This window comes from Gossypium hirsutum, chromosome D11 (genome assembly GCF_007990345.1).
Source record: "Gossypium hirsutum isolate 1008001.06 chromosome D11, Gossypium_hirsutum_v2.1, whole genome shotgun sequence".
Classification (NCBI taxonomy): Eukaryota; Viridiplantae; Streptophyta; class Magnoliopsida; order Malvales; family Malvaceae; genus Gossypium; species Gossypium hirsutum.
The window spans coordinates 8,478,704-8,490,783 of NC_053447.1; the positions used below are offsets into that span (position 1 = coordinate 8,478,704).

General features: G+C 34.4%; 1 protein-coding gene across 1 annotated transcript; it reads right to left on the reverse strand.

Moving 5' to 3' along the window:
- Positions 1-633: 633 nt before the first annotated feature.
- Positions 634-3,347, reverse strand: LOC107911503 (1-aminocyclopropane-1-carboxylate synthase). The gene is made up of 4 exons (XM_016839331.2): positions 3,092-3,347; positions 2,853-2,984; positions 2,572-2,732; positions 634-1,982 (listed from the first exon to the last, which is right to left on the reverse strand). Exons 1-4 carry the CDS (start codon positions 3,257-3,259, stop codon positions 962-964), a joined length of 1,482 nt encoding a protein of 493 aa, XP_016694820.1. The 5' UTR covers positions 3,260-3,347; the 3' UTR covers positions 634-961.
- Between the last annotated feature and the right edge of the window lie 8,733 nt (positions 3,348-12,080).

A 12,080-nucleotide genomic window follows, 5' to 3' on the forward strand; every position in this document is an offset into this window, starting at 1 on the left:
ATCTAGTGTGATTTTCTAGTACAATAATATTCTTTTTTACCCTATTCGCACAATAAAATATTAGTACTAAAATTAAAAATTTTAAAATTAAGTGACTAAAATAAAAATACACACATAATTAAATTAACATTTACCATAAATCTCATATATAATTATCACATACAAAATAAACAAGTTAATCATTGATTTCACCGATTTCTGCTAATCTTATATATATTCCTAATTAGTCTACATCAGCAAACCTAAAACAAGACAAGAAAGCTTAATTCTCTAATATTTCACTCAAACCGCATTAATGAAGATATTTTCGGAAATTATTTCGTAGGTTAACAGTATACCTGTTTCAGTTCACCATGGAATACTTGGCTTTCTAGATATCAGTCGAAACCTGGTCAATTTAATAGAGTGCTTGGGACAAATCCAGCATATAATATATATCTCATTGGTAGTGCACATATCATGATCACAGCGTGTTCCGTACCATTGAGTTTTTGTCAGAAGTGTTCTATTTATATATTTTCACCACCAAAGCAAATTTAAGACATGGAGAACGTTATCTATAAAATTGAGCTTCCATCTAGTTTATAATATAAAAAACAATAATAAAAGTGAATTTATAAAATAAATTAGAAGTTCAAGGCACTTATTTTATCATTATTATTGAAATAATCAAACAGGTACAAATTAAGACTAGCAGTACAGTACATAGTGATCTCCCACAAAAACAATAATTAATAGCATAGGCTTTAATGTGGGAAAAAATGAAGAGAAAGAAAGAATAGTATTCACTATGTTTCAAATGAATACGCTTCAACCAATCTGAGCCCTACCAATCTCCTAAAATTCAATTAGGATCACTAGTTAAAAGGTGAAGTAAAAAAAACAAAAAAAACCATTACTAGGCATGCATGCCATGCCATGCCACGTTACGTAGGTTATGAATATTGGGTTTTTTTTCTTTTTAAGTCCTGGCTCGAACGAGGGGCGAGTGAGGAATTGGGGAGTGAGGGGAAATCATGTGCGGAGACATGAGGCTCTCGTCGTATAACCTAGACGAAGAGAAGCTGAGGCGTAGATTTTGCTTTCGCCATCGCTGAGCCCGAGCTTGAGACTTGTCTGCTTCATGATTGTTTTCCTCCTTGCCTTGAAGAACGAATTCTCGGATTCTGTCAAGTGCTACTTCAACAGTTTTGTCGTCCATGTTTGCAAAGCAGATCCTGAACCAGCCAGGTTCCGAGCAGAGGAAAGAAGAGCCTGGGGAGACATTGAGTTTCACTTTATTGATAATCACACGCCACAGTTCTGTTTCGGCCTTGGTAGTTTGTTCTTTAAGGAGTGGTCGCATGTCCATCCAGAAAAACAAACCGGCATTGCTTTTTATAGTGGAAATCCCGACTTCTTCCAGTCCCTTTGTGAAAACATGGTGTCTTTTGGCTAACCTCTTTGAACTCTCCCTTAAGAAGTTCCCCACAAATTCATCATCAGACAGCATCGAAGCCAGTAAAAATTGTGTCTGAGAGGAAACCAACCCGAAACTCGACATCTTTCGGGCACAATTCGTAACATCATCGTTGAAGGAGTAAACAATGCCGACCCGGAAACCAGGGAACCCCATGTCCTTGGATAAGCTGTAAACAATGTGAATCAAATCACGGTTGCAGTCCATGTCCTGCATGACCTCGGCGACGCTAATGAATCTGGGAGAGCTGAAGACTGTGGCTGCATAGATTTCATCGGAAACGAGGTGGATTTTCTTGTCGGTGACGAAGCTCACTAAGCTTCTCAGCGTCTCTTTGTCGAGGACCGTGCCTAAAGGGTTCGAAGGGTTGGTTATGATGACGCCTTTGATATTGATATTCGATCTCTGAGCTTTTTCATAGGCTTCTTCCAGGGCAGCTCTTGTTATGCGAAAATTGTTTGAGCTTTTGCAGTGAACAGGAACTATTTCCACCCCAGTACGCCACCTTAGATCCCGGGCAAATCTGCATGGTTTAAAATTTTTTTTAAAAAAAATTAACGACAGAATTTAATGTTTAGGATATGGGAAAATGTCATAAATAGAAGAAGTATGAAGGAATATGTGAAGGTGAAACCAAGTCATAAGAGGAGAAGTACGTTTTAAACACTCTTAAATAAAGCAGAAAATGTGTAAAGAATAATGGAAATTGTCCAAACAGTTGGCTACCTATAAGCTATATCATAAAGTTTTAGTTGAATTTGAGGAATTGGAGTCAACATAATGGTCTACTTTTTAGAATTTTCTGGAAGCCATAGGTCAAAGACAACAGTCCAGATGTTTTAAGTTAATTAATTAATCTAATAATCATAGTTTATATATATGTAGGAAATGAGTTAATTAAGATGGTATTTTCTTATTCACGTGAGCTTGACCTAACTTATATTTAATAAAATTATTATCAAACCATTTTGAAAAGTTGGTGTTGACTAGAAACCAATTCTAAGAAATTGCCTCCTATCTCACAGCATTATATTTACAACTCAATTTGATATCAAAAACGCTGGGTGAACCCATATTGAATTTTGAAGGTAAATTATGAATATTCCACCTACCCTGCATAATAAGGTGAAGGCACAAGAAAAGCGTCGCCAGGGTCGGCCAAGCAAAAAATGGCGGTCTCGTTTGCTCCGGTGGCTCCGCCGCTCATAACTATACGGTTCGGATCAAATGTGACCCTGTTTCCGCCTACTCTTCCCATAAACTTGGCTACAGCCTGAAGAAGAAGAAGAAGTAATAATTTATCAGAGGTGCCGCCATTAATCACTTTTTCTTTCATCGTTGCCTTAGAAAGTAATAAACGTTGCGAGAGTATTTTGTTCATATATATATATACCTCTCTGAACTCCCTGAGGCCGTGATAATCCTGATAAATGGCTATATCTTTGAACTTATCGAGTCCTTCAGCGGTGCAGATGGAAGCATCAGGGTTTTCCCGGATCCACTTTTCAATCAAATCAAAGCAAAGCTGAAAAAAAATATAAAAAAGAGTAAGATAATTGGGGTGAGAATCAGGGTTTGGAAGGCAAATAAAGGAAAGTGATGAAAGGATGGAAAAGGAAAAAGCAAACCAACCGGATTCTCGGCAAGCCCCATTTGGATGACACCATCAGGATTGTGAATAGGGTGAAAAGGGTTGCTGTCGTAGGCTTTCCACCCATCAAAATAAGGTGAATTCTCTCCATGTCGGTCGTTAGTGGCTATCCTAGACAGAAGCTGTCGATTCTTTCTCGTAAACTCCATTTGGGTATTAGTGGGGGCAGCCAAACAGTGTAAGGAATATTATTGTTATAGTGATGTAGGAAGTTTTGTGGTAGCAAACATTTGATAGATTTCTAGTATTATTTATAGGAGAGCGGAATACGACTGAAGGAGGCTATTGCCGAGGAATGTACAAACCAAGAATCGAAAAGTCTAATATTATTCTTTTGAATATAAGAAAAAAATAAAGTCTATTATTCAAAGCCTTTGATTTGGACACAACAAAATTAAGCCAACTCAGCCGAGGAGTTGGTTCAAGGTCCAAAGTTCTTAATAGCTTGCGTCTCAAGATGTGATATCATGCACGTGCAAACCAAGTTTTTCTCTCAAAACTTTTTTCTTTTTATTACATAAATATTTATACATCTTTTATTTTATTTTAAAAATTCATTTTAATTATTTGAAACCATCACTTTTCTTCACTTTCTGCCTCCTCATTTGATCATAGATTACCCTCGTTTGAAATCCCAACTTTTGATGTTAATATTCTCCTTATTCTTAAGTATGATTGCTTTTGTATTTCAAAAAAGGTGGAGTTTAATATTTCTGCTTAATTACCCTCTATTGGAAATTTATTCTTTTGGGTTGATACTTAATACCCCACGGGTACAAAAGCAAATAGATAAAAGAGCAAATTTTCAGAAATGCGTGCTTCAAATTTTCAACTCATGAAATTTCCCAGAAACGCCATTAAGGAAATCCACCATCCACATGGCTTCAAACTAATTGAGTCTTTTAACTTAAATCACATTATTATTGTATTATCCTTGAATTTAAAAGAAAAATTAGTATATGTTTTAATTTTAGGTGCCGAAAATAAACAATTTTTGGGATTAATATTTATTAAGGAATCTACCTAGGCAAGTTTACTAGTTCTTAATGCTTACTGTAGTTAAAAGTTAGTTAATTGAGTCTATTATCATTCATAATGAATCATATTGTCCCTTAATTTAGCTCTCGAGGTCCAAAATATGCATTAGAAATAAGTAGGGACTAAATCGAGTACTCAGAAAATTTTTCGCGAAATTTCAAAATTTTTCCTAGGTGCAGGAGACACACGCCCGTGTGGTCAGGCTATGTGAGCCACACGGCCAAGTGACACGCCTGTGTCTCAGGTCGTGTCGGCATTCAAAATAGAGCACACGGCCATGTCCTAGTCCGTGTCCTTACCTGTGTAACTCTTTGACTTAGGTCACATGGCCAAGTCACACGTCCGTGTGCTAGGCTGTGAGAACATGAAAATTTGCATTAAATAGGTGCAGGGGTTACACGGCCAAGCCACACGCCCGTGTGCCAGGCCGTGTGAAAAATATTAAGCATTCTGTTTTGAATTTTAATGATGCAAAGGACACACGGCCAAACCACACGCCCATATGTTAGGCCGTGTGTCACACACAGCTGAGACACACGCCCGTGTCTTTACCCGTGTGGACGAAATAAGGCCATTTCCTAGCCATATTTCTCACCCAAATATACCTTCCACCTACATAAACACTTAAACACATTCACGATCCAATACAAGACATTTAAATCAAGCCAAAACCAAGTTTTATACATAACATTTCATCATATATGACCAAGTATTTATCTTACCAATTTACCAATTACATATTTAGACATATGTATACCAAATATACTAATTAACCTATGCCTCAATATATCCATTGGTTAACCATCATTCAATGATACCAAAACACACATATCAACCATAAATAAGTTATATACTTTCTTATCAAGATATACCAATCATAAGCCATACCAATGGCTAGTTACAACCAAAATACAAACTTGCTAACAATGACCCAATTTAACCTATACATGCCATTATACCAAAATTTAGTTTGTTACATACACCGAAATGAGCCGAAGGATAGTGTGATGTAGCTCCGGCCAGGTTTCAACCTTTACGAGCTTCTGAATACTATACAACAAGATAAATAAAATAGAGTAAGCATTTAATGCTTAGTAAATTCGTATAACATGAAATTTAACTTGCCATTTAATCACAATTAAGGTAAGCATATAAAGCGTACTCAAGCAAGATGGCCAAAATCCCTAGCACATATCCTCATCAACCATGTTAGACATATATTTCATATAAATGTCAAGGAACATGTATGAGCTCAACAATATCAAGTTTCCATGTTCATAACTTCCCACTTTTTGTATTCATAAATCAATTGCATATACTTCATGTATATATGGGTGATGATTCAGTTTGAATTCATTTATTTTCTCATATTAGGATTTTATCCATTAAATTATTTAAAATATCAATAGATACCCGGGTAGTACACTTGAAATGTACAAATCTATAACTCGTCAATTCATATTCAGGAATGCTCATGTGAGCACATAAACGGGAAGCTCTCTCTTGAGCCATATAACAGGAAGCTCATATGAGCCATGTAACGGGAAGCTTATCCGGGCTGTATAACGGGAAGCTCATAAGAGCCATAATCAGGAAGCTCATGCTAGCCAATAACAAGTAGCTTCGAAGAGCCATTAATCGAGAAACTTTGAATAGCCATATATCGAGAAGTTCATGCGAGCCATATCAGAAGCTCCGGAGAGCCAATAATCAGGAAGCTCACAAAGAGCCTTTAATTGGGAAACTCACGAAGAGCCATATATCAGAACACTCATAAGAGCTGCGGTGTGTCCACAACATATGCAGGATCACAACCGACCAGGATGCTCCAAAGAGCTATTAACAGGAAGCTCGAGAGGGCCTTATATCGGGATGCTCTTGAGAGCTAGTAATGGGGCGTTCTTTCGAGTATGGTGTGTCCACAATATATGCAAGACCACAACAAATTCGGGAACCCTATATCCATCGAAATTTCATCTATTCAAACAGAACTTAACATTTATCGGGTTTTGTTAGATATGTAATCAATTTCATTTAAATAGCAATTTCACAATTCACATATGCAACATTCAATTCAAACATATAAATATACACAATTTAGTTACACGAACTTACCTTGACAAGTGTTCGTTGATTTGTTGTCTACTAGTCCGACACTTTCTCTTTTCCTCGATCTAATTCCGTATTTTGTCTATCTGGATCTATACGAGTAAATTTCACTCAATTTAATACAACTCATATTCAATTCAATTTAATTCACATCTTAGGCAAAAAAACCATTTTGCCTCTATACTTTTATTTAATTCTGATTTTGTCCTTGGGCTCAGAAAATAAAATTCATACAAGTTAATCATTATTCCAAGCCTAGTCGATCTTTACTATCACAATAGCAACCCATGCATTTCATAAAATTCAAAAATTTCCATGAATTTTACAACTTTTCAATTTAGCCCCTAAATCATAATTTCATCAAAATTCCCTTTACAAAAGTTGTTTATCTATCAACAACCTTTCTTTTTCTACCATAAAACTTCATAATTCATACATACTCATCCATGGAAAAAATTTAATACTTTGATAACTTTGCAAATTAATACCCGAGATGGCTAGATTAAGCTATTACGATATCAAAAATATAAAAATTATTAAAAACGGGATAAGAAAACATACCTGATTAAGCCAAAATAGCTTGCTTGAGTTCAATACCCATAACTAGGGTTTCCATGTCTTTAAATTAGGAAAGATGATATAAAATGATGATATTTCTTATTTAATTAAAATATCATCTTTTATTATTTCATCTTTCCAATTTAGTCCCGTTCTTTATTTAATTTTCCATGGATGAATCATCATACTTATCTACTAACTCCTCTTAATGATCTATTTTCAATATAAGGACCTCAAATTTTGAATTCCATAACTATTTAATCCTTATAGTGACTAGAACTCAACTTTTACATTTCATGCAATTTGGTCCTTTTATCAATTAAACATGTAATCGGTAAAATTTTCTTAACGAAATTTTTATATGATATTCCTATCATACAGTAAACCATAAAATAATTTTTCTTACGAACTCGGATTTGTGGTCTTGAAACTACTATTTTACTTTCACTGAAAACGGGTTGTTACATGTTTCTCTATTCTAACATGGTATCAAAGCTATGGTTTCTCGCTACGAGATGTGATTTTTTAGTGTTGTTGAAGGTTTGCTAGTTTTGTTATGGCTCTAGAGGTAGTTCTAAGAAATTAGGAGAGACAACAACATTCCTCAAGTGCTGGTAACTAGGTGAATCCTCATCAAACTGAATCAGGATCAGTTTCTTTTACCAGCATCAGAAAAATTTAGCATTTTCCAAAATATGATACTGTCAAACTTGGTGAGAATAATTTTTTTGGAAATACCAAATTCTCTTAATTCTTGAAGGATGTGATCTGTAATAGTATGTTTTGGGCTCTCCTCAATTCTTGGTAGATAAAGATAGTCATATGGTTAAAAATCTGGACTTTTTAATGCATAGACAACAGGACAAGTTTTTAGCTTCTTGGCTATTATCCACTATAAGGGATGAAGTGTCGATGTATCTGACTAGTGCACATTCTAGCTTTGATGTTTGGGCAACCATTGAAAGAAGATTTATTGTTAAGTCTAGTGTCAAGATTTCTAGTCTAAGACATGTTTGTATTCTAAAAAAAAGGGTCAACTCACTGTCAAAGAATATCTCTTCAAGATTAAGAATATGTGTGATAGCTTAATTACTGCTGGTAGTATGATATCTGACCTAGAATAGGTCAACATTATCTTGGCAAGTCTTTTAATTAAATATGAGCCAGTGCAAGTTCCGGCATCAGTAACTCGAGTACCTTTTGATTTGCTCACTGAAACGCTTCTTGATTTTGAAGCAAGATAATTGGATTTTGTATTTGATGTCCTAATGCAAGCCAATTCGGTGAGTCAGCAGAAAGGCAATGATGACACTCAGTCTAAGCAAGCTGTTTTGAATGGCTTTAACAGGACCTGCCTTCAGGGATATAAACAATTAGATCATCGGTAAGCCCTATATCGCAGCAAAAAAAAAATTATTCTAGTGATCATCAACCATGGACCAATGTATGAGGAACGAATCAGGTTGAACCAAAGGTCGAAAATAAACCTTTTTATTTTTCTGATCCCTTTGCGCAATGTCAAACTCAAGCCACAAAAATAATGTCTTGACCTCTATGTAATCCACCCAGTCAAGCACGAACATCAAAACTGTAACACCCCTAAATCTTATCCATCACCAGAATAGGGTTACGAGACATTACCAAACCTTACAGAATAAATACGAACATTTTATAACATTTAATAAACATATCAAAACCCAATCATAATATACCCATATTGACCTTTGTATGAGCCCTCGAGGCCCAATATACGCCTTAGAAGTGAATCGGGATTAAACCAAATACTTAGGGAATTTTTCGCAAAATGTCAAAAATTTTCTTAAGTGCAGGAGACACATGCCCGTGTCTTAGGCCGTGTGGGCATACGATGTGAGGCACAGGGTCGTGTCACATCCCGTGTCTATAGCTGTGTAACTCTCTAACTTGGGTCACACGGCCAAGCCATATGCCCGTGTACTAGGCCGTGTGCAAAAACTTGGGTATTCTCTTTCGAAATTTTAAGATGTAGGGGACACACGGCCAAACCACACGCCCATGTGCTAGGCCGTGTGTCACACACGACTGACACACACCCCCGTGTCTCTGCCCGTATGGACGAAAATAGGCCCTTTTAGGGCCACTTTCTCACTTAATCTTGATATTAACCTATGCACAACCATTTCCACACTCACAAATCACAAGACCTTCAATTCAAGCCAATATAAAGTTTTTATAACTAACATATCATCACATATATTCAAATATCTTAACTTACCAAATTAACTACTTACACCTATGTGCATATTTTACTAAATCCAATAGTTCAAATCATGTCTATTATTCCCATTAATTAACCATCATCTAAACATTTCAAGTATACTTTATGCATGATTAGTCCATACTCATATAAGTTGATTTGAAATATTAACAAAGTATAATTCTTAATATTTATACAAACCAACTTTACTTAAAACCATTACAACCCTATACATGTCATATAAACCAAAATATACATTGCAAAAACTACCGAATAAAGTTGGATAAACACAACATAATTCGATAAACACACTTCCTTCAAATCAGTATCAATAATATTATTAAATTTCCAACATTAATTTCATATGTCACTTGTCAAATCTTACCGAATCGGAAAACGACTTACAGATATGAGTACATCATATTCAGAAGACCAAAAGTTGCACTGAAGCACATAAGTGCTAACAAAAACCCATAAAGGGTTGAACGGAAGCTCATAGGAGCTGAACGGAAACCTATAAGGGTTAAACAGTAACTCATATGAGTTAATAGAAGCTCGTGAGAGCTAAACGGAAAGTAAACACGAAAGTTCACAACAAATGCTGAACCTTAGTTTACTTGGGTACATTTGCCGTCAATTCCTCATTTGTATTTTACCGTCAATTCATCATTTGCCACAGAACGATTGTACTCAATCCCGTGTTCCACTCGTTTTGAACATTCAATTCAATTTCTTATTTTCAACAATAGATATGAATAAATAAATAATATCATTCATTAATTTAATAAATAAACATTAAAGTTTAAATATACGAACTTACCTGGGTTGAATTGTAGGATTTGTAATAGTTTAGGGACTATTCTGCTAATTTCCCTTTTTTAGGATTATCTACAGGCTCTTGATCTAAAATATAAATTTATCCATTAATTAGAATATATTTCAGTTCAATTCATTTCAAAATTAATACCCCTCAATTTTTGAAATTACACAATTTCCCTAACTTTCACCACTTTTACAATTTAGTCCCTCACTAATTAGTCTACCAAATGAGCTAATTTTTCTCAATTGATAATTTATCTAAATATTCTAGGCTATTATACAGCTCTTGATATTCAAAATTCCAATACCAAAACCTAATATTTAATCTTTTCATAATTTGGTCCTAAAATCAATATTTATCAAAATCACTTGATAAAATCATCATATAACTAAATTAAAGCTTCAATTCCATGTTATTTCATGAAAAATATCCAGCACCCATCAATGATAACTTTCAAATTTTCCAATAAAATCAAAAACTAATCAAATAGATAGTTGGACCTAATTGTAAAAGTCTTAAAAATACCAAAATTTCAAGAAAATAGCAAGAATTGAACTCACATGATGAAAAAAATATAAAAACCAGCTTCAAGGTTCTCCTATGGAGTTTTTGGACTGAAAATTGGTGAAGAAATGTCTAGAATTCAATTTGGTCATTGTTTTATTTTACTAATTTTCACCAAATGACCATTTTACCCTTAACTCATCTTATTTTGTTTCTTTCCCGTGCTTATGCTGCCTCAGCCATCCTCTTGGGCTAAATTTCTCTTTAAGTCCTCCTTATTTATCTTTTAAGCCATTTAATCACCTTTTCTTTAGTTAGCAAGTTTTGTACCTTTTTTAATTTAGTTCTTTTTATTTAATTAACTATCAAAACATTAAAATTTTCTAACGAAGCTTTAATACTAACTTAATGACACATCGTAAATATTTATAAAAATATTTACGGCTCGAGTTACAGAATTACATTTGACTCGTAAATTACATTTGACTATTTCAAAAGTCTTTCTAAAATTACATTTAACTCGTAAATACTAAATAACAAAATTTACGAGCTTACTTGTCAGATTTGGTGGTCATGAACCACTGTTTTCGACGCCACTAAAAATCAGACTGTTACAAAAACTCTCTTTAACTTTTTCATAGAGAATTTCAAAAAGGCCGCTAGACCTCGTTTTATTTTTCTGGTAATATCACCCTATTAGGAAGGTATTAAAATGTTATATTCTTTTCAAAAGAATATTAACTTTCATAAATATTTTATCTTTAACCGATATTATTACAACTATTTATTTTAATAATTTCAGTAAAAAATATTCAATTAATATTTTATATGAATCAAATTCATATATTATTTTAACTATATTCTCTATTTGTGTACAAAAAGTTTGTACATATAATGTGTTCAATATCTAAATGTCAAATTAAATTAATTCAATAATTAATTTAATTCATGTGACAGCTAAACACAATATCAATTGTGTTTGGATTCTGTTCGCTTTAACCATATGGTGTGACCCTGTAGGCTTTTGCAGTCAATAAAGTCTATCGGTTCATGCATAAGCCCTTTGATCAACACTTTGAAGCTGTGAAACGAAATCTAAGATACTTGCAAAATACTTTAGAGCATGATCTCATGTTTACCACAGCCTCTCAACTGTCCCTAGAAGGTTATTCAGATGCTAACTGGGGAATTGATATAGATGATCGAAGATCGACCACATGGTTCTATGTGTATCTGAGAGGTAATCTTGTTTTGTGGAGCTCTAGAAAACAATAATTTGTTTTTCAGTCCACTACTGAAGCAAAATATAGAAGTTCGACCCATGCTACTGTAAATGAGATATGGTTGCAGTCCTTGTTAACTAAATTACATGTAAAAATCAACAATAGAGCAGTGATGTGGTGTGACAATTCAGGAGTTGTTGTTGTTGCAGCAAATCCAATCTTACGTTCCAAATTCAAACATGTGAAGTCTGTTTTTTGCCAGAGAAAAGGTTGCAATAGGGACACTACTTGTTGGTCATGTTACAACTTAGGATCAGGTGGCTGATGTTCTCACCAAGCCTTTATTTGCTGGGTTTTTTCACAAAGTTCAAAGTTAAACTCGGAGTTACTAGCAGGTGTGACAGACAGGGAGAATATTAAGGAATGTACCTAGGCAAGTCTACTAGTTGTTAATGCTTCTGCAATGTAGTTTAGTTATTGTA